This window comes from Podarcis muralis, chromosome Z (assembly GCF_964188315.1).
Source record: "Podarcis muralis chromosome Z, rPodMur119.hap1.1, whole genome shotgun sequence".
Classification (NCBI taxonomy): Eukaryota; Metazoa; Chordata; class Lepidosauria; order Squamata; family Lacertidae; genus Podarcis; species Podarcis muralis.
This window is the reverse complement of record NC_135673.1, coordinates 395,702-417,223: the sequence shown is the minus strand read 5'-3', so window position 1 is coordinate 417,223 and position 21,522 is coordinate 395,702. Positions and strand designations below refer to the sequence as shown.

Sequence of the window (21,522 nt, the reverse complement as noted above, 5' to 3'; positions counted from 1 at the left end):
CCTCCCTCCCTCCTTCCTTCCCTCTCTCCTTCCTTCCCTCCCTCCTTCCTTCCCTTCCTCCCTCCTTCCTTCCCTCCTCCTTCCTTCCCTCCCTCCTTCCTTCCCTTCCTCCCTCCTTCCTTCCCTCTCTCCTTCCTTCCCTCCCTCCTTCCTTCCCTCCCTCCCTCCTTCCTTCCCTCCCTCCCTCCCTCCCTCCCTCCTTCCTCCCTCCTTCCCTCCCTCCCTCCTTCCTTCCTTCCCTCCCCTCCTTCCTCCCTCTCTCCTCCTTCCTTCCTTCCTTCCTTCCTTCCTCTCCTCCTTCCTGACATTTCCTCCTTCCCTCCTTCCAGCCTTCTACACCGGCCGCTACGGCTACAAGATGTGCCTCCGCCTCTACCTCAACGGCGACGGATCCGGGCGCAACACCCACCTCTCCCTCTTCTTCGTCCTCATGAAGGGGCCCAACGACGCCCTCCTGAAGTGGCCCTTCAACCAGAAGGTAGGCCAAACCGGAGTCACTCCGGTTTCAGCCCGTTTCCCCCATCTATAACGAAAAAAACTGCCAAGTGGAGTCAATTCGGTTTGCTGCCTTTCCCCCTTCCTCTCCCTCTTCTTCGTCCTCCTGAAGTGGCCCTTCAACCAGAAGGTGGGCCAAACCGGAGTCACTCCGGATTCGGAGCTTTGTCCCGGATTTATATGCAAAAGACCCCAAAGTGGAGTCAATTCGGTTTGCTGCATTTCCCCTTTCCTCTCCCTCTTCTTCGTCCTTCTGAAGTGGCCCTTCAACCAGAAGGTAGGCCAAACCGGAGTCACTCCGGATTCAGCCCGTTTCCCCCATTTATAACCCAAAAACTGCAAAGTGGAGTCAATTCGGTTTGCTGCCTTTCCCCTCTCCTCTCCCTCTTCTTCGTCCTCCTGAAGTGGCCCTTCAACCAGAAGGTAGGCCAAACCGGAGTCACTCCGGATTCGGAGCTTTGTCCCGGATTTATATGCAAAAGACCCCAAAGTGGAGTCAATTCGCTTTGCTGCATTTCCCCTTTCCTCTCCCTCTTCTTCGTCCTCCTGAAGTGGCCCTTCAACCAGAAGGTAGGCCAAACTGGAGTCACTCCGGATTCGGAGCTTTTCCCCAGATTTATAACAAAAAAACTGCAAAGTGGAGTCAATCCGGTTTGCTGCGTTTCACCGTTCCGGGGAGAGTGGAGTCAGTCTGAAGGCCCAAAGTGGAGTCAGTCTGGAGCCCCAAAGCGGAGTCAGTCTGGAGCCCCAAAGCGGAGTCAGTCTGGAGTCACTCCGGTTTCAGAGCTTTCCCCCCCCCATTTGTAACCCAAAAACTGCCAAGTGGAGTCAATCCGGTTTGCTGCCTTTCCCCTTCCCTCTCCCTCTTCTCCAACGACGCCCTCCTGAAGTGGCCCTTCAACCAGAAGGTAGGCCAAACCGGAGTCACTCCGGTTTCAGCCCGTTTCCCCCATTTATAACCCGAAAACTGCAAAGTGGAGTCAATCTGGTTTGCTGCGTTTCCCCTTTCCTCTCCCTCTTCTCCAACGACGGCCTCCTGAAGTGGCCCTTCAGCCAGAAGGTAGGCCAAACTGGAGTCACTCCGGTTTCCCCCCATTTCCCCCATTTATAACCCCAAAACACCAAAGTAGAGTCAATTCGGTTTGCTGCATTTCCCCTTTCCTCTCCCTCTTCTTCGTCCTCCTGAAGTGGCCCTTCAACCAGAAGGTAGGCCAAACCGGAGTCACTCCGGTTTCACCCCGTTTCCCCCATTTATAACCAAAAAACTGCAAAGTGGAGTCAATTCGGTTTGCTGCGTTTCCCCTTTCCTCTCCCCCTTCTCCAACGACGCCCTCCTGAAGTGGCCCTTCAGCCAGAAGGTAGGCCAAACTGGAGTCACTCCGGTTTCCCCCCATTTCCCCCATTTATAACCCCAAAACACCAAAGTGGAGTCAATTCGGTTTGCTGCGTTTCCCCTTTCCTCTCCCTCTTCTTCGTCCTCCTGAAGTGGCCCTTCAACCAGAAGGTAGGCCAAACCGGAGTCACTCCGGATTCGGAGATTTATCCCGGATTTATATGCAAAAGACCCCAAAGTGGAGTCAATTCGGTTTGCTGCATTTCCCCTTTCCTCTCCCTCTTCTTCGTCCTTCTGAAGTGGCCCTTCAACCAGAAGGTAGGCCAAACCGGAGTCACTCCGGTTTCACCCCGTTTCCCCCATTTATAACCAAAAAACTGCAAAGTGGAGTCAATTCGGTTTGCTGCGTTTCCCCTTTCCTCTCCCTCTTCTCCAACGACGCCCTCCTGAAGTGGCCCTTCAACCAGAAGGTAGGCCAAACCGGAGTCACTCCGGTTTCAGCCCGTTTCCCCCATGTATAACCCAAAAACTGCAAAGTGGAGTCAATCCGGTTTGCTGTGTTTCCCCTTTCCTCTCCCTCTTCTCTAACGATGCCCTCCTGAAGTGGCCCTTCAGCCAGAAGGTAGGCCAAACCGGAGTCACTCCGGATTCGGAGCTTTGTCCCGGATTTATATGCAAAAGACCCCAAAGTGGAGTCAATTCGCTTTGCTGCATTTCCCCTTTCCTCTCCCTCTTCTTCGTCCTCCTGAAGTGGCCCTTCAACCAGAAGGTAGGCCAAACTGGAGTCACTCCGGATTCGGAGCTTTTCCCCAGATTTATAACAAAAAAACTGCAAAGTGGAGTCAATCCGGTTTGCTGCGTTTCACCGTTCCGGGGAGAGTGGAGTCAGTCTGAAGGCCCAAAGTGGAGTCAGTCTGGAGCCCCAAAGCGGAGTCAGTCTGGAGCCCCAAAGCGGAGTCAGTCTGGAGTCACTCCGGTTTCAGAGCTTTCCCCCCCCATTTGTAACCCAAAAACTGCCAAGTGGAGTCAATCCGGTTTGCTGCCTTTCCCCTTCCCTCTCCCTCTTCTCCAACGACGCCCTCCTGAAGTGGCCCTTCAACCAGAAGGTAGGCCAAACCGGAGTCACTCCGGATTCGGAGCTTTTCCCCGGATTTATAACAAAAAACTGCCAAGTGGAGTCAATCCGGTTTGCTGCGTTTCCCCCTTCTTCTCCCTCTTCTTCGTCCTCATGAAGGGGCCCAACGACGCCCTCCTGAAGTGGCCCTTCAACCAGAAGGTAGGCCAAACCGGAGTCACTCCGGATTCGGAGCTTTGTCCCGGATTTATAAGCAAAAGACCCCAAAGTGGAGTCAATCCGGTTTGCTGTGTTTCCCCTTTCCTCTCCCTCTTCTCTAAACGATGCCCTCCTGAAGTGGCCCTTCAACCAGAAGGTAGGCCAAACCGGAGTCACTCCGGATTCGGAGCTTTGTCCCGGATTTATATGCAAAAGACCCCAAAGTGGAGTCAATTCGCTTTGCTGCATTTCCCCTTTCCTCTCCCTCTTCTTCGTCCTCCTGAAGTGGCCCTTCAACCAGAAGGTAGGCCAAACCGGAGTCACTCCGGTTTCACCCCGTTTCCCCCATTTATAACCAAAAAACTGCAAAGTGGAGTCAATTCGGTTTGCTGCGTTTCCCCTTTCCTCTCCCCCTTCTCCAACGACGCCCTCTTGAAGTGGCCCTTCAGCCAGAAGGTAGGCCAAACTGGAGTCACTCCGGTTTCCCCCCATTTCCCCCATTTATAACCCCAAAACACCAAAGTGGAGTCAATTCGGTTTGCTGCGTTTCCCCTTTCCTCTCCCTCTTCTTCGTCCTCCTGAAGTGGCCCTTCAACCAGAAGGTAGGCCAAACCGGAGTCACTCCGGATTCGGAGATTTATCCCAGATTTATAAGCAAAAGACCCCAAAGTGGAGTCAATTCGGTTTGCTGCATTTCCCCTTTCCTCTCCCTCTTCTTCGTCCTTCTGAAGTGGCCCTTCAACCAGAAGGTAGGCCAAACCGGAGTCACTCCGGTTTCACCCCGTTTCCCCCATTTATAACCAAAAAACTGCAAAGTGGAGTCAATTCGGTTTGCTGCGTTTCCCCTTTCCTCTCCCTCTTCTCCAACGACGCCCTCCTGAAGTGGCCCTTCAAGCAGAAGGTAGGCCAAACCGGAGTCACTCCGGTTTCAGCCCGTTTCCCCCATGTATAACTAAAAAAACTGCAAAGTGGAGTCAATTCGGTTTGCTGCCTTTCCCCCTTCCTCTCCCTCTTCTTCGTCCTCATGAAGGGGCCCAACGACGCCCTCCTGAAGTGGCCCTTCAACCAGAAGGTAGGCCAAACTGGAGTCACTCCGGATTCGGAGCTTTGTCCCGGATTTATAAGCAAAAGACCCCAAAGTGGAGTCAATTCGGTTTGCTGCATTTCCCCTTTCCTCTCCCTCTTCTTCGTCCTCCTGAAGTGGCCCTTCAACCAGAAGGTAGGCCAAACCGGAGTCACTCCGGTTTCACCCCGTTTCCCCCATTTATAACCAAAAAACTGCAAAGTGGAGTCAATTCGGTTTGCTGCCTTTCCCCTTTCCTCTCCCTCTTCTTCACCCTCCTGAAGTGGCCCTTCAACCAGAAGGTAGGCCAAACCAGAGTCACTCCGGTTTCAGCCCGTTTCCCCCATGTATAACCCAAAAACTGCAAAGTGGAGTCAATCCGGTTTGCTGTGTTTCCCCTTTCCTCTCCCTCTTCTCTAACGATGCCCTCCTGAAGTGGCCCTTCAACCAGAAGGTAGGCCAAACCGGAGTCACTCCGGTTTCACCCCGTTTCCTCCATTTATAACCAAAAAACTGCAAAGTGGAGTCAATTCGGTTTGCTGCGTTTCCCCTTTCCTCTCTCTCTTCTTCGTCCTCCTGAAGTGGCCCTTCAACCAGAAGGTAGGCCAAACCGGAGTCACTCCGGTTTCACCCCATTTCCCCCGGTTTAAAACAGAAAACCCCCAAACTGGAGTCAATCCGGTTTGCTGCCTTTCCCCTTTCCTCTCCCTCTTCTCCAACGACGCCCTCCTGAAGTGGCCCTTCAACCAGAAGGTAGGCCAAACCGGAGTCACTCCGGATTCGGAGATTTATCCCGGATTTATAAGCAAAAAAACCCAAAGTGGAGTCAATCTGGTTTGGCGCGTTTCACCGTTCCGGGGAAAGTGGAGTTGGTCGGAAGGCCCAACGTGGAGTCAGTGTGAAGCCCCAAAGTGGAGTCACTCTGGTTTCACCCCATTTCCCCCGTTTTCCCCGGATTAAATACAAAAAAACCCCAATCCAGTTTGCTGCATTTCCCCTTTCCAGGATATTAAGCCCCAGAGTGGAGTCACTCTGGAGTCCCAAACTGGACTCAAGGGGCCTAACGACGCGCTTCTGAAGTGGCCCTTCAACCAGAAGGTAGGCCAATCTGGAGTCACTCCGGATTCGCACCGTTTCCCAGGATTTATTAGCAAAAAACCATAAACCGGAGTCAATCCGGTTTGCTGCGGTTCCCCATTCCGGGAAAGGAATCCCCGAAGTGGAGTCAGTCTGATTTCCCTCGTCTAGAAAGCTGAAAGCCCAAAGTGGAGTCAGTCTGGAGTCACTCTGATTTTGCCCCTTTCCCCCCAGATTTAAAACAAAAAAAAAACCCAAACTGGATTGAATCCAGTTTGCTGCGTTTCCCCTTTCCGGGAAACGAAGCCCCAAAGTGCAGTCAGTCTGGAGCCCCAAAGCAGAGTCAGTCTGAGCCCTCAAAGTGGAGTCACTCCGCTTTCGGAGCATTTCCTCGTTTTTCCCGGATTTCAAACAAAAAATCCCCAAACTGGAGTCAATCCGGTTTGGTGCGTTTCCCCTTTACGGCAAACGAAGCCCCAAAGCAGAGTCTGTCCGAAGCCCCAAAGTGGAGTCAGTCTGGAGTCCCAAGCTGAACTCAATCCGGTTTGCTGCATTTCCCCTTTCCGGGAAACAAAGCCCCAAAGTGGAGTCAGTCTGGAGTCACTCCGGTTTCACCCCATTTCCCCCGTTTTTCCAACAAAAAAAGCCCAAACTGGACTCAATCCGCTTTGCCGGGTTTCCCCTTTCTGGGAAATGAAGCTCCAAAGTGGAGTCAGTCTGGAGCCCCGAAAGTGGAGTCCATTTGTTTTGCTGGAAACACCCAAAGTGGAGCGAATCTGCTTTCCGTTTCCTGGAAAGCTGATCTATAATAAGCCCTGAAAGTGGAGTCAGTCTGCTTTCCCTTTCCTAGAAAGCTGATCCAAAACATTTGAAACTGGAGCGAATCCGCTTTCCGTTTCCTACAAAGCTGATCTAAAACCTTTGAAACTGGAGTCAATCCGTTTTCCGTTCCCCCGAATGCTGCTCCGAAATGAACCCCAAAAGTGGAGTCCGTTTCTTGTCCTGGAAACCCCCAAACCGGAGCAAATCCACTTTCCGTTTCCTAGAACGCTGCTCTAAAATAAACCCTGTTACTGGAGTGAATCCGCTTTCCGTATCCTAGAAAGCTGATCTCCCATAAGCCCTGAAACTGGAGTGAAGCTGCTTTCCTAGAAAGCTGATCTCCCATAAGCCCTGAAACTGGAGTGAATCTGCTTTCCTAGAAAGCTGATCTCCCATAAGCCCTGAAACTGGAGTGAAGCTGCTTTCCTAGAAAGCTGATCTCCCATAAGCCCTGAAACTGGAGTGAAGCTGCTTTCCTAGAAAGCTGATCTCCCATAAGCCCTGAAACTGGAGTGAAGCTGCTTTCCTAGAAAGCTGATCTCTGATAAGCCTTGAAACTGGAGTGAATCCACTTCCTGCTTCCCAGACCCCGATCTGAAATAGATACCCGAAAGTGGAGTCGGTTTGTTTTCCATTTCCCAGACCCCTGATCTGAAATAGACCCCCGAAAGTGGAGTCTGTTTGTTTCCCCCAACCGGTCTGACTCCGGTTTGACTCCGGTTTCCCTCCTCCCAGGTCACCCTGCTGCTGCTGGACCAGGACCACTGGGAGCGGAGTCCGTTTGTTTTCCTGGGAACCCCCAAAGTGGAGCAAATCCACTTTGGATCCTATTAAGCTGATCCAAAAACTTTGAAAGTGGAGTCAATCCGCTTTGTGTTTCCTAGATAGCTGATCTCCGGCAAGCCCTGAAAGCGGAGTGAATCCACTTTCCGTTTCCTACAAAGCTGATCCCAAACCTTTGAAAGTGGAGCAAATCCACGTTACCTTTCCTAAACGCTGCTCTAAAATAAATCCTGAAACTGGAGTGACTCCGCTTTCCGTTTCATAGAGCGCCACTCTAAAGCAAACCCCCAAAGCGGAGTCAGTTTCTTTTCTTGGAAACCTCCAAACCGCAGCGAACCCCCTTTCCGTTTCCATCAAAGCTGATCTCTGATAAGCCCTGAAACTGGAGTGAATCCCCTTTCCATTCCCTAGAACGCTGCTCTCAAATCCCGAAAGCGGAGCGAATCCACTTTCCTAGAAAGCTGATCCAAAACCTTTGAAAGCGGAGCGAATCCCCTTTCCCTTTCCTAGAAAGCTGCTCTAAAGTAAATCCTGAAAGTGGTGTGAATCCACTTTCCATGGATCTGAAATGGACCCCTGAAAGTGGAGTCCATTTGCTTCAGGGAACGCCGATTTAGAAACCAATCCCCAAAGTGGAGTGAATCTGCTTTCTGTTCCCCTGAACGCCGCTCCGAAACCAACCCCAAAAGCGGAGCCCATTCCGTTTCCTCCGACCCCGACCCCCTGAATCTGGTCTGACTCCGGTTTCTCCCCAGGTCACCCTGATCTGAAATAGACCCCCGAAAGCGGAGTCTGTTTCCGTTTCTTTCCCTGAAAACCCTCAAAGCGGAGCCAATCCCCTTTCCGTTTCCTCCGACCCCCGATCCGACCCCGACCCCCCGAATCTGGTCTGACTCCGGTTTCTCCCCAGGTCACCATGATCTGAAATAGACCCCCGAAAGCGGAGTCTGTTTCTGTTTCTTTCCCTGAAAACCCTCAAAGCGGAGCCAATCCCCTTTCCGTTTCCTCCGCCCCCCGATCCGACCCCGACCCCCCGAATCTGGTTTGACTCCGGTTTCTCCCCAGGTCACCCTGATCTGAAATAGACCCCCGAAAGCGGAGTCTGTTTCCGTTTCTTTCCCTGAAAACCCTCAAAGCGGAGCCAATCCCCTTTCCGTTTCCTCCGCCCCCCGATCCGACCCCGACCCCCTGAATCTGGTCTGACTCCGGTTTCTCCCCAGGTCACCCTGATCTGAGATAGATCCCCAAAAGCGGAGTCTGTTTCCGTTTCTTTCCCTGAAAACCCTCAAAGCGGAGCCAATCCCCTTTCCGTTTCCTCCGACCCCCGATCCGACCCCGACCCCCTGAATCTGGTCTGACTCCGGTTTCTCCCCAGCTCACCCTGATCTGAGATAGACCCCCGAAAGCGGAGTCTGTTTCCGTTTCTTTCCCTGAAAACCCTCAAAGCGGAGCCGATCCCCTTTCCGTTTCCTCCGACCCCCGATCCGACCCCGACCCCCTGAATCTGGTCTGACTCCGGTTTCTCCCCAGGTCACCCTGATGCTGCTGGACCAGGACCACCGGGAGCATGTGATCGACGCCTTCCGTCCGGACGTGACCTCCTCCTCTTTCCAGCGCCCAATCGGCGAGTTGAACGTGGCCAGCGGCTGCCCCCTTTTCTGCCCCCTTTCCAAGATGGCCGCCCGGGACTCCTACGTCCGGGACGACACCCTTTTCATCAAGGCCATCGTCGACCTAACCGGACTCTGAATCGGCGCGTCTACACCAGGGGCGGCTACTCCGCTTTCGCTCCTGCTCCCGGTTCCCGGTGGAAAGTGGAGTCAGTCTGGCGTCACTCCAGTTTTGCCCCATTCCCCCCATTTTCCCAACCCCCAAAACTCAATCCGGACTCTGAATCCGGTGGCGCGTCTACACCAGGGGCGGCTACTCCGCTTTCGCTCCTGCTCCCGGTTCCCGGTGGAAAGTGGAGTCAGTCTGGCGTCACTCCGGTTTTGCCCCATTTCCCCCATTTTCCCAACCCCCAAAACTCAATCCGGACTCTGAATCCAGTGGCGCGTCTACATGGGGGGCGGCTACTCCGCTTTCGCTCCCGCTCCCGGTTCCTGGTGGAGATTGGAGTCAGTCTGGCGTCACTCCAGTTTTGCCCCATTCCCATTTTTCCAACCCCCAAAACTCAATCCGGACTCTGAATCCGGTGGCGCATCTACATGGGGGGCGGCTACTCCGCTTTCGCTCCCGCTCCCAGTTCCCGGTTGAAAGTGGAGTCAGTCTGGCGTCACTCCAGTTTTGCCCCATTCCCCCCATTTTCCCAACCCCAAAAACTCAATCCGGACTCTGAATCCGGTGGCGCGTCTACACGGGGGGCGGCTACTCCGCTTTCGCTCCTGCTCCCGGTTCCCGGTGGAAAGTGGAGTCAGTCTGGCGTCACTCCGGTTTTGCCCCATTCCCCCCATTTTCCCAACCCCAAAAACTCAATCCGGACTCTGAATCCGGTGGCGCGTCTACACCAGGGGCGGCTACTCCGCTTTCGCTCCTGCTCCTGGTGGAAAGTGGAGTCAGTCTGGCGTCACTCCGGTTTTGCCCCATTCCCCCCATTTCCCCAACCCCCAAAACTCAATCCGGACTCTGAATCCGGTGGCGCGTCTACATGGGGGGCGGCTACTCCGCTTTCGCTCCTGCTCCCGGTTCCCGGTGGAAAGTGGAGTCAGTCTGGCGTCACTCCGGTTTTGCCCCATTTCCCCCATTTTCCCAACCCCCAAAACTCAATCCGGACTCTGAATCCAGTGGCGCATCTACATGGGGGGCGGCTACTCCGCTTTCGCTCCCGCTCCTGGTTCCCGGTGGAAAGTGGAGTCAGTCTGGCGTCACTCCAGTTTTGCCCCATTTCCCCCATTTTCCCAACCCCAAAAACTCAATCCAGACTCTGAATCCGGTGGCGCGTCTACATGGGGGGTGGCTACTCCGCTTTCGCTCCCGATCCTGGAGCTGAGTGTGAGAGCTTCCGGAAAACGGTTTGGGTGGAGTCACTCCACTTTCGCCCCGTTTTTCCTGGATTTCAAACCAAAAAACCCCAAACTGTACTCAATCCGGTTTGCCGCGTTTCCCCTTTCCAGGAAATGAAGCCCCAAAGTGGAGTCAATCCGGTTTGCTGCATTTCCCCTTTCTAGGAAACAAAGCCCCAAAGTGGAGTCAGTCTGAAGCCCCAAAGCGGAGTCAGTCTGGAGCCCCAAACTCGACTCAATCCGGTTTGCTGCGTTTCTGGAGCCCCAAAGTGGAGTCAGTCTGGAGTCACTCCGCTTTCGCCCCATTTCCCCCCCTTTTCCAACAAAAAAAGCCCAAACTGAACTCAATCCGGTTTGCCTCGTTTCCCCTTTCCGGGAAACGAAGCCCCAAAGCGGAGTCAGTCTGAAGGCCCAAAGCGGAGTCAGTCAGAAGCCCCAAAGTGGAGTCAGTCTGTGGCCCCAAAGTGGACTCAAACCGGTTTGCTGCGTTTCTGGAGTCTGGAGCCCCAAAGTGGAGTCAGTCTGGAGTCACTCCGCTTTCGCCCCATTTCCCCCCATTTTCCAACTAAAGAACCCCAAACTGGACTCAATCCGGACTCTGAACCCGGCGGCGCGTCTACACCAGGAGCGGCTACTCCGCTTCCAATCCCGATCCGGGACCTGGACACTTTTTGGGTGGAATAAATTGGTTTTTGGACGGATTTTCTCGTTCGTTCTTTATGGGAGGAGCGGCGGCCAATCGGAAGGGACTTCCTGTTTCTTCTTCCCTCCCTCCCTTCCTGTTCCTTTTTTCCTTCCTTTTTCTTCTTTCCTTCCTTCTTTCTTCCTCCCTCATTCCTTCCTTTCCTCCCTTCCTTCCTTCCTCCCCCCTCTCTCTCTTTCCCTCTCTCTCTCCCCTTCCTTCGTTCCTTCCTTTCATTTCTTCCTTTGTCCCACCCTTTCTTTCCTTCTTCCTTTCCCTTCCTTCCTTCCCTCTCCTTCTTCGCCCAGTCTTCTACAACAACCTCCTTCCTTCATCCTTCCTTCTTCTCCCCTTCCTTCCTTCCTTCCTTCTCTCTCTGTCTCTCCCCTTCCTTCCTTCCTTCCTTCCTTCCTTCCTTCCTTCCTTTCATTTCTTCTTTCCTTCCCTCCCTCCTTCCTTCCTTCCTTCTCTCTCTCCCTCTGTCTCTCCCCTTCCTTCCTTCCTTCCTTCCTTCCTTCCTTTCATTTCTTCTTTCCTTCCCTCCCTCCTTCCTTCCTTCCTTCCTTCCCTCTCTTTCTTTCCCTCTTTCTCTCTCTCTCTCTCCTTCCTTCCTTCCTTCCTTCCTTCTCTCTCTCCCTCTGTCTCTCCCCTTCCTTCCTTCCTTCCTTCCTTCCTTCCTTCCTTCCTTCCTTCCTTCCTTTCATTTCTTCTTTCCTTCCCTCCCTCCTTCCTTCCTTCCTTCCCTCTCTTTCTTTCCCTCTTTCTCTCTCTCTCTCTCCTTCCTTCCTTCCTTCCTTCCTTCTCTCTCTCCCTCTGTCTCTCCCCTTCCTTCCTTCCTTCCTTCCTTCCTTTCATTTCTTCTTTCCTTCCCTCCCTCCTTCCTTCCTTCCTTCCCTCTCTTTCTTTCCCTCTTTCTCTCTCTCTCTCTCCTTCCTTCCTTCCTTCCTTCTCTCTCTCCCTCTGTCTCTCCCCTTCCTTCCTTCCTTCCTTCCTTCCTTCCTTTCATTTCTTCTTTCCTTCCCTCCCTCCTTCCTTCCTTCCTTCCCTCTCTTTCTTTCCCTCTTTCTCTCTCTCTCTCTCTCTCTCTCTCTCTCTCTCTCTCTCCTTCCTTCCTTCCTTCCTTCCTTCCTTTCATTTCTTCTTTCCTTCCCTCCCTCCTTCCTTCCTTCCTTCCTTCTTTCCCTTTCTTTCTTTCTCTCTCTTTCCTTCTTTCTTTCTCTCTCTCTCTCTTTCCCTCTTTCCTTCTTTCTTTCTTTTTTCCCTCTCTCTCTCTTTCTCTCTCTCTCTCTTTCCTTTCCCTTCCCCTCTCCTTCTTTCCCTCCCTCCCTCCCTTCCTTTTCTTTCTTTCTTTCTTTCTTTCTTTCTTTCTTTCTCTCTTTCCCTCCCCACCAGAAGGTCCTATGGGACTCCTGGCCTCCTGCCATCCAGAATCTGGTCTTATCTGGAGATGAACCCATGGATAGGGTCAACCATGAGAAGGTTCTTCAGGCCAACCATCATCTGGTCTTCTCTGCTGATGGTCACATGACACGGGGTCAACCGTGAGAAGGTCCTATGGGACTCCTGGCCTCAGGCCACCCATAATATGGTCTTATCTGGAGATGATCACATGGCAGAAGGTCAACCATGAGAAGGTTCTTCAGGCCAACCATAATCTGGTCTTATCTGCTGATGGTCACATGACACGGGGTCAACCATTGGAAGGTCCTATGGGACTCCTGGCCTCAGGCCACCCATAATCTGGTCTGATCTGGAGATGATCACATGGTAGAAGGTCAACCGTGAGAAGGTTCTTCAGGCCAACCATAATCTGGTCTTATCTGCTGATGGTCACATGACACGGGGTCAACCGTGAGAAGGTCCTATGGGACTCCTGGCCTCAGGCCAACCATAATCTGGTCTTATCTGGAGATGAACCCATGGATCTGGTCAACCATGAGAAGGTTCTTCAGGCCAACCATCATCTGCCCTTATCTGGAGATCCAGACATGGTAGAAGGTCAACCTGGAGATGTTCCTCTTCCTCCGCCAACCACAACATCTCCCGATCTCCTGGCAGGAAGCCCAGGTCCATCTTATCTCCTGACTTCCTGCCAACTATCCCTTGGCAGGAAGTCCAGGAAGAAGATCAAAGGTCCATCTCAAGATCTCCTGCCAAGGTAAAGTTGGCAGGAAGTCAGGAGATGTGATCTTGAGATGGACCTCCTCCTTCCTGGACTTCCTGCCAAGGGAAAGTTGGCAGGAAGTCAGGAGATCTTGAGATGGACCTCCTTCTTCCTGGACTTCCTGCCAAAATAAAGTTGGCAGGAAGTCCATGTGGAAGATGAAAGGTCCATCAACATCTTCTGACTTCCTGCCAACTTTGCCTTGGCAGGAAGTCCAGGAAAAGGAGGAGGATCAAAGGTCCATCTCAAGATCTTCTGACTTCCTGCCAACTTTCCCTTGGCAGGAAGTCCAGGAAGAAGAAGGTCCATCTCAACATCTCAAGATCTTCTGACTTCCTGCCAACTTTCCCTTGGCAGGAAGTCCAGAGATCTGACTTCCTGCCAACTTTCCCTTGGCAGGAAGTCCAGGAAGAAGGAGGTCCATCTTATCTCTTGACTTCCTGCCAACGTTGCCTTGGCAGGAAGTCCATGTGGAAGATCAAAGGTCCATCTCAAGATCTCCTGACTTCCTGCCAACTTTTCCTTGGCAGGAAGTCCATGTGGAAGATCACAGGTCCATCTTATCTTTTGACTTCCTGCCAACGTTTCCTTGGCAGGAAGTCCAGGAAGAAGGAGGCGGATCAAAGGTCCATCTCAAGATCTCCTGACTTCCTGCCAAAGTTTCCTTGGCAGGAAGTCCAAAGGTCCATCTCCTGACTTCCTGCCAACTTTACCTTGGCAGGAAGTCCAGGAAAAGGAGGAAGATCAAAGGTCCATCTTATCATTTCCTGACTTCCTGCCAACTTTACTTTGGCAGGAAGTCCAGGAAGAAGGAGGTCATCTCAACATCTCAAGATCTTCTGACTTCCTGCCAACTTTAATTTGGCAGGAAGTCCAGAGGTCCATCTCCTGACTTCCTGCCAACTTTACCTTGGCAGGAAGTCCATGTGGAAGATCACAGGTCCATCTTATCTCCTGACTTCCTGCCAACTCCCCATTGGCAGGAAGTCCAGGAAGAAGGAGGAGGATCAAAGGTCCACCTCAAGATCTTGGCAGGAAGCCCAGGAGGACTTCCTGTCCTGCTCCTCCTCCTGGATCAGGAGGTCCATCTCCCCATCTCTTGACTTCCTGCCAACTTTCCATCTCAACATCTGACTTCCTGCCAGCTCCCCCTTGGCAGGAAGCCCAGAACAAGGAGGTGGACCTTTGATCCACCTCCAGAACGTGGAGGTGGAGCCACCTAGGGCTCCGCCCCCCGGCTCTATAAAACCGGGAGGCTCTGGAGGACCCATAACCACGTCCATCTTGGAGGAAGAAGGAAGTCCATGCTGAAGATGAAGCTCTTCCTGTTTGCGGTTCCTCTGGCGTTCTTCTGCCTGGTCCAGGGCTTCTCCGATGACCCTCAGCACCGGGAGAAGGTAAGGGAGGTCCTATGGGTCATCTAGACGGACCCGCTTCTGCTGGGATCCTCAAGGTCCGTCTCTGCCCCCCAACTGGGATCTCCTTCCTTCCTTCTTTCCTTCCCTCCTTCCTTCCTTCTTTCTTTCTTTCCTCCCTCCTTCCTTCCTTCTTTCCTTCCCTCCTTCCTTCTTTCTTTCTTTCCTCCCTCCTCCTTTCCTTCCCTCCTTCCTTCTTTCCTTTGTCTTCCTTCCTTCCTTCATTCTCTCCCTCACTCCCTCTATCTACCCCTCTATCTCTCTCTTTCTCCTTCCTTCCTTCCTTCCTTCCTTCCTTCCCTCCCTCCCTCCCACCTTCCTTCCTTCTTTCACTCCTTCCTTCCTTCTTTCCTTCCTCCCTCCCTTCTTCCTCCCTCCCTCCTTCTCTTTCTTTCTTTCTTTTCTCTCTCTCTCTCTCTCTTTCCCTCTGTCTCCCCTCTTCCGTCCTTCCTTCCATCTTTCTTTCTTTCCTCCCTCCCTCCCTTCTTTCCTTTGTCCTCCTTCCTTCCTTCCTTCCTTCCTTCTTTCTCTCCCTCACTCCCTCTATCTATCCATCTATCTCTCTCTTTCTCCTTCCTTCCTTCCCTCCCTCCTTCCTTCTCTCCTTTCCTCCCTCCCTCCCTTCTTCCTCCCTCCCTCCTTCCTTCTCTTTCTTTCTTTCTTTCTTTTCTTCTCTCACTCTCTCTTTCCCTCTGTCTCGCCCCTTCCTTCCTTCCCTTCCTTTCCTTCCTTCCTTCCTTCCCTCTCTCTCTCTCCTTCCTTCCTTCCTTCCTTCCTTCTTTCTCTCCCTCACTCCATCTATGTATCCCTCTATCTCTCTTTTTCCTTCCTTCCTTCCTTCCCTCCTTCCTTCCCACCTTCCTTCCTTATTTCACTCCTTCCTTCCTTCCTCCCTCCCCTCCTTTCTTCCATCTTTCTTTCTTTCTTCCCTCCCTCCCTCCCTCCCTCCCTTCCTTCCTTCCTTCCTTCATCTAGACCACCCCACTTCCTGTGGGTCCTCCAACGTCCATCTCTGCCCCCCAACTAGGCTCTCCTTTGTCCCTCCCTTTCCTTCCTTCCTTCCTCCCTTCCTTCCCTCCCTCATGCTCCATCTAGACCACCCCACTTCCTGTGGGGCCCATCTAGACCACCCCACTTCCTGTGGGTCCTCCAACGTCCATCTCTGCCCCCCAACTAGGCTCTCCTTTGTCCCTCCCTTTCCTTCCTTCCTTCCTTCCCTCCTTCCTTCCTTCCTTCCTTCCCTCATGCTCCATCTAGACCACCCCACTTCCTGTGGGGCCCATCTAGACCACCCCACTTCCTGTGGGGCCCATCTAGACCACCCCATTTCCTGTGGGTCCATCTAGACCACCCCACTTCCTGTGGGTCCTCCAACGTCCATCTCTGCCCCCCAACTAGGCTCTCCTTTCTCCCTCCCTTCCCTTCCCTCCCTCCTTCCTTCCATCCTTCCATCTTTCTTTCTTTCCTCCTTCCCTCCCTCCCTCCCTCCCTCCCTCCCTTCCTTCCCTCCTTCCTTCCTTCCTTCCTTCCTTCCTTCCTTCCTTCTTTCTTTCTCTCCCTCACTCCCTCTATCTATCCCTCTATCTCTCTCCTTCCTTCCTTCACTCCTTCCTTCCTTCCTTCCTTCCCTCCCTCCTCCCTCCCCCCTCCCTCCCTTCCCTTCTTCCTTCCTTCCCTCCTTCCTTCCTTCCTCCCTTCCCTCCTTCCTTCCTTCACTCCTTCCTTCCTTCCTTCCTTCTTTCTCTCCCTCACTCCCTCTATCTATCCCTCTATCTCTCTTTCTCCTTCCCTCCCTCCCTCCCTCCCTTCCCTCCTCCCTTCCTTCCTCCCTCCCTCCTCCCTCCCTTCCCTCCTTCCTTCCTTCCCTCCTTCCTTCCTTCCCTCCCTCCTTCCTTCCCTCCCTCCTTCCTTCCTTCCTCCTTCCCTCCTCCCTTCCTCCCTCCTTCCTTCACTCCTTCCTTCCTTCCTTCCTTCTTTCTCTCCCTCACTCCCTCTATCTATCCCTCTATCTTTCTCCTTCCTTCCTTCCTTCCCTCCTTCCTTCCTTCACTCCTTCCTTCCTTCCTTCTTTCTCTCCCTCACTCCCTCTATCTATCCCTCTATCTCTCTTTCTCCTTCCCTCCCTCCCTCCCTCCCTCCTTCCTTCCTTCCTTCCTTCCCTCCCTCCTTCCTTCACTCCTTCCTTCCTTCCTTCCTCCTTCCCTCCTCCCTCCCTCCCTCCTTCCTTCCTTCACTCCTTCCTTCCTTCTTTCTTTCTCTCCCTCACTCCCTCTATCTATCCCTCTATCTCTCTCCTTCCCTCCTTCCTTCCTTCCTTCCTTCCTTCTCTCTTTCTCTCTCCCTCCCTCCCTTCCCTCCTCCTTCCCTCCCTCCCTCCCTTCCCTCCTTCCCTCCCTCCCTCCCTTCCCTCCCTTCCTTCACTCCTTCCTTCCTTCCTTCCTTCCCTCCCTCCTCCCTCCCTCCTCCCTCCCTCCTCCCTCCCTTCCCTCCTTCCTTCCTTCCTTCCCTCCTTCCTTCTCTCCTTCCTTCCTTCCTTCCTTCCTTCCTCCCTCCCTCCCTCCCTCCCTCCCTCCCTCCCTCCTTCCTCCCTTCCTTCCTTCCTTCCTTCCTTCTTTCTCTCCCTCACTCCCTCTATCCCTCTATCTCTCTCCTTCCTTCCTTCCTTCCCTCCTTCCTTCCTTCACTCCTTCCTTCCCTCCCTCCTCCCTCCCCCTCCCTCCCTTCCCTTCTTCCTTCCTTCCCTCCTTCCTTCCTTCCTCCCTTCCCTCCCTCCTTCCTTCACTCCTTCCTTCCTTCCTTCCTTCCAGGCCCAAGGAAGATGGATGACCTTGGCCCTCAGCACCACCGACCCCAAGATCCTGAAGCACATGGAGAAGATGAAGATCGTCATGGTGGACGTCGCCTTGGAAGGAGAAGACGTGGTGGTGGAGACCAGCATCCCCACGTGAGGAAGTGGCTGGGGTGGGACAGGAAGTGGCTGGTTTGGGGAGAGGAAGGGGCTGGTTTGGGACAGGAAGGGCCTGGTTTGGGAGAGGAAGTGGCTGTTTGGGAGAGGAAGTGGATGGTTTGGGAGAGGAAGTCCCTGGTTTGGGGTGGGGTGTCCCTGTTTTGGAAGAGGAAGTGGCTGGTTTGGGAGAGGAAGGGCCTGGTTTGGGAGAGGAAGTGGCTGGTTGGGGAGAGGAAGGGCCTGGTTTGGGTGGGGTGTCCCTGTTTTGGGACAGGAAGTGGCTGGTTTGGGAGAGGAAGGGGCTGGTTTGGGGAGAGGAAGTGGCTGGTTTGGGACAGGAAGGGCCTGGTTTGGGAGAGGAAGTGGCTGGTTTGGGAGAGGAAGGGCCTGGTTTCGGACAGGAAGTTATGGTTTTGGAATAGGAGGTCTCTGTTTGGGAAGAGGAAGTCCCTGTTTTGGAACAGGATGGGTTTGGGAGAGGAAGTGGCTGGTTTGGGAGAGGAAGTGGCTGGTTTGGGAGAGGAAGTCCCTGGTTTGGGGAGAGGAAGTCCTATTTTGCAACAGGAAGTCATGGTTTTGGAACAGGATGGGTTTGGGAGAGGAAGTGGCTGGTTTAGGAGAGGAAGTCCCTGGTTTGGGGAGAGGAAGTGGCTGGTTTGGGAACAGGAAGGGCCTGTATTGGGGTGGGGTGTCCCTGTTTTGGAAGAGGAAGTCCCTGGTTTGGGGAGAGGAAGTCCTATTTTGCAACAGGGAGTCACGGTTTTGGAACAGGATGGGTTTGGGAGAGGAAGTGGCTGGTTTGGGGAGAGGAAGAGGCTGGTTTGGGGAGAGGAAGTATCTGGTTTGGGAACAGGAAGGGCCTGTTTTGGGGTGGGGTGTCCCTGTTTTGGAAGAGGAAGTGGCTGGTTTGGGAGAGGAAGGGCCTGGTTTGGGACAGGAAGTCACGGTTTTGGAATAGGAGGTATCTGGGAAGAGGAAGTGCCTGTTTTGGAAGAGGAAGTGGCTGCTTTGGGAACAGGAAGGGCCTGGTTTGGGAGAGGAAGTCCCTGGTTTGGGGAGAGGAAGTCCTATTTTGCAACAGGAAGTCACGGTTTTGGAATAGGAGGTCTCTGTTTGGGAAGAGGAAGTCCCTGTTTTGGAACAGGATGGGTTTGGGAGAGGAAGTGGCTGGTTTGGGGAGAGGAAGACCCTGGTTTGGGGAAAGGAAGTGGCTGGTTTGGGAGAGGAAGTCCCTGGTTTGGGGAGAAGAAGTCCTATTTTGCAACAGGAAGTCACGGTTTTGGAATAGGAGGTCTCTGGGAAGAGGAAGTCCCTGTTTTGGAACAGGATGGGTTTGGGAGAGGAAGTGGCTGTTTTGGGAGAGGAAGTCCCTGGTTTGGGGAGAGGAAGTCCTATTTTGCAACAGGAAGTCACAGTTTTGGAATAGGAGGTCTCTGTTTGGGAAGAGGAAGTCCCTGTTTTGGAACAGGATGGGTTTGGGAGAGGAAGTGGCTGGTTTGGGAGAGGAAGAGGCTGGTTTGGGGAGAGGAAGTATCTGGTTTGGGAACAGGAAGGGCCTGTTTTGGGGTGGGGTGTCCCTGTTTTGGAAGAGGAAGTGGCTGGTTTGGGAGAGGAAGGGCCTGGTTTGGGACAGGAAGTCACGGTTTTGGAATAGGAGGTATCTGGGAAGAGGAAGTGCCTGTTTTGGAAGAGGAAGTGGCTGCTTTGGGAACAGGAAGGGCCTGGTTTGGGAGAGGAAGTCCCTGGTTTGGGGAGAGGAAGTCCTATTTTGCAACAGGAAGTCACGGTTTTGGAATAGGAGGTCTCTGTTTGGGAAGAGGAAGTCCCTGTTTTGGAACAGGATGGGTTTGGGAGAGGAAGTGGCTGGTTTGGGAGAGGAAGTGGCTGGTTTGGGAGAGGAAGTGGCTGGTTTGGGACAGGAAGGGCCTGGTTTGGGAGAGGAAGGGCCTGGTTTGGGGAGAGGAAGTCCCTCTTTTGGAACAGGAAGTCCCTGTTTTGGAACGGGAAGTCCCTCTTTTGGAACAGGAAGTCCCTATTGTGGAATAGGAAGTCCCTATTTTGGACCAGGAAGTCCCTAGTTTGGAACAGGAAGTCCCTATTTTGGAACAGGAAGTCCCTAGTTTCATGGAATGGGGTTTCCCTATTTTGGAACAGGAAGTCCCTATTTTGACAGAATGGGGGGGTCCCTGTTTTGGAACAGGAAGTCCCTAGTTTGGAACAGGAAGTCCCCAGTTTCATGGAATGGGGTTTCCCTATTTTGGACCAGGAAGTCCCTAGTTTGGACCAGGAAGTCCCTATTTTGGAACAGGAAGTCCCTATTTTGGAACAGGAAGTCCCTAGTTTCATGGAATGGGGTTTCCCTATTTTGGAACAGGAAGTCCCTATTTTGGAACAGGAAGTCCCTAGTTTCATGGAATGGGATGTCCCAGTTTTGGAGTAGGAAGTCCCTCTTTTGGAAGAGGAAGTCCCTAGTTTCATGGAATGGGGTTTCCCTATTTAGGAATAGGAAGTCCCTATTTTGGAACAGGAAGTCCCTAGTTTCATGGAATGGGATGTCCCACTTTTGTAATAGGAAGTCCCTATTTTAGAACAGGAAGTCCCTAGTTTGGACCAGGAAGTCCCTAGTTTGGACCAGGAAGTCCCTAGTTTGGAATAGGAAGTCCCTATTTTGGAACAGGAAGTCCCTGTTTTCATGGAATGGGATGTCCCAGTTTTGGAATAGGAAGTCCCTCTTTTGGAACAGGAAGTCCCTAGTTTGGACCAGGAAGTCCCTAGTTTGGAATAGGAAGTCCCTATTTTTGAACAGGAAGTCCCTGTTTTCATGGAATGGGATGTCCCAGTTTTGGAATAGGAAGTCCCTCTTTTGGAACAGGAAGTCCCTAGTTTGGACCAGGAAGTCCCTAGTTTGGACCAGGAAGTCCCTATTTTTGAACAGGAAGTCCCTGTTTTCATGGAATGGGATGTCCCAGTTTTGGAATAGGAAGTCCCTCTTTTGGAACAGGAAGTCCCTAGTTTGGACCAGGAAGTCCCTAGTTTGGACCAGGAAGTCCCTAGTTTGGACCAGGAAGTCCCTAGTTTGGAACAGGAAGTCCCTGTTTTCATGGAATGGGATGTCCCAGTTTTGGAATAGGAAGTCCCTCTTTTGGAACAGGAAGTCCCTAGTTTGGACCAGGAAGTCCCTAGTTTGGACCAGGAAGTCCCTAGTTTGGACCAGGAAGTCCCTAGTTTGGAACAGGAAGTCCCTAGTTTGGAACAGGAAGTCCCTATTTTGACAGAATGGGGGATCCCTCCTGTTTTGGAACAGGAAGTCCCTCTTTTGGAACAGGAAGTCCCTGTTTTCATGGAATGGGATGTCCCACTTTTGTAATAGGAAGTCCCTCTTTTGGAACAGGAAGTCCCTGTTTTCATGGAATGGGATGTCCCAGTTTTGGAATAGGAAGTCCCTCTTTTGGAACAGGAAGTCCCTAGTTTGGACCAGGAAGTCCCTAGTTTGGACCAGGAAGTCCCTAGTTTGGACCAGGAAGTCCCTAGTTTGGAACAGGAAGTCCCTGTTTTCATGGAATGGGATGTCCCTGTTTTGGAATAGGAAGTCCCTCTTTTGGAACAGGAAGTCCCTAGTTTGGACCAGGAAGTCCCTAGTTTGGACCAGGAAGTCCCTAGTTTGGACCAGGAAGTCCCTAGTTTGGAACAGGAAGTCCCTAGTTTGGAACAGGAAGTCCCTAGTTTGGAACAGGAAGTCCCTATTTTGACAGAATGGGGGATCCCTCCTGTTTTGGAACAGGAAGTCCCTCTTTTGGAACAGGAAGTCCCTGTTTTCATGGAATGGGATGTCCCACTTTTGTAATAGGAAGTCCCTCTTTTGGAACAGGAAGTCCCTGTTTTCATGGAATGGGATGTCCCACTTTTGTAATAGGAAGTCCCTATTTTAGAACAGGAAGTCCCTAGTTTGGAACAGGAAGTCCATAGTTTGGACCAGGAAGTCCCTAGTTTGGACCAGGAAGTCCCTAGTTTGGACCAGGAAGTCCCTATTTTGGGCCAGGAAGTCCCTAGTTTGGACCAGGAAGTCCCTAGTTTGGACCAGGAAGTCCAATCTCCCGATTTCCCCCCGATAAATATATATCTTTTCTTTTTCTCGCTCCCCCTTTTTCTCGGCAGACCCCACGGCTGCAAATCCTTCAAGATGGTTTTCAAGAGAGGCGAAGACGGGAAATACTACCACAAATGCAGTTCGTATTGGGAAATATCATTTATATGTCAGAAATATCATTTTGCCAGAAACTCAGCCAGCTAGGCCGGAAATTAATAATAATAATCATCATTTTTAATATTAACAATCGTATTTAAATCTTAATAATCGTATTTTTAATATGGATATTCATATTTTTATTCTGAATAAGTGTATTTTTATTCTGAATAATGGTATTTTTAATTTGAATAAGTGTATTTTTATTCTGAATAATGGTATT

General features: G+C 52.3%; 2 protein-coding genes across 2 annotated transcripts in view; both read left to right on the top strand.

The window, feature by feature from the left end:
• LOC144326126 (TNF receptor-associated factor 2-like) overlaps positions 1–8,648 on the top strand; it is a 31,415-nt gene extending 22,767 nt beyond the window's left edge. The window contains exons 8-9 of the mRNA XM_077922255.1: positions 330–478; positions 8,377–8,648. Coding sequence (XP_077778381.1) covers positions 330–478; positions 8,377–8,595 — 368 coding nt within the window. The 3' untranslated portion in view covers positions 8,596–8,648. The remainder of the gene's footprint in view (positions 1–329; positions 479–8,376) is intronic.
• A 5,079-nt stretch (positions 8,649–13,727) lies between these two features.
• The window catches only part of LOC144326146 (extracellular fatty acid-binding protein-like), a 13,603-nt gene continuing 5,808 nt past the window's right edge, over positions 13,728–21,522 (top strand). The window contains exons 1-3 of the mRNA XM_077922337.1: positions 13,728–14,091; positions 16,917–17,053; positions 21,212–21,282. Coding sequence (XP_077778463.1) covers positions 13,999–14,091; positions 16,917–17,053; positions 21,212–21,282 — 301 coding nt within the window. The 5' untranslated portion in view covers positions 13,728–13,998. The remainder of the gene's footprint in view (positions 14,092–16,916; positions 17,054–21,211; positions 21,283–21,522) is intronic.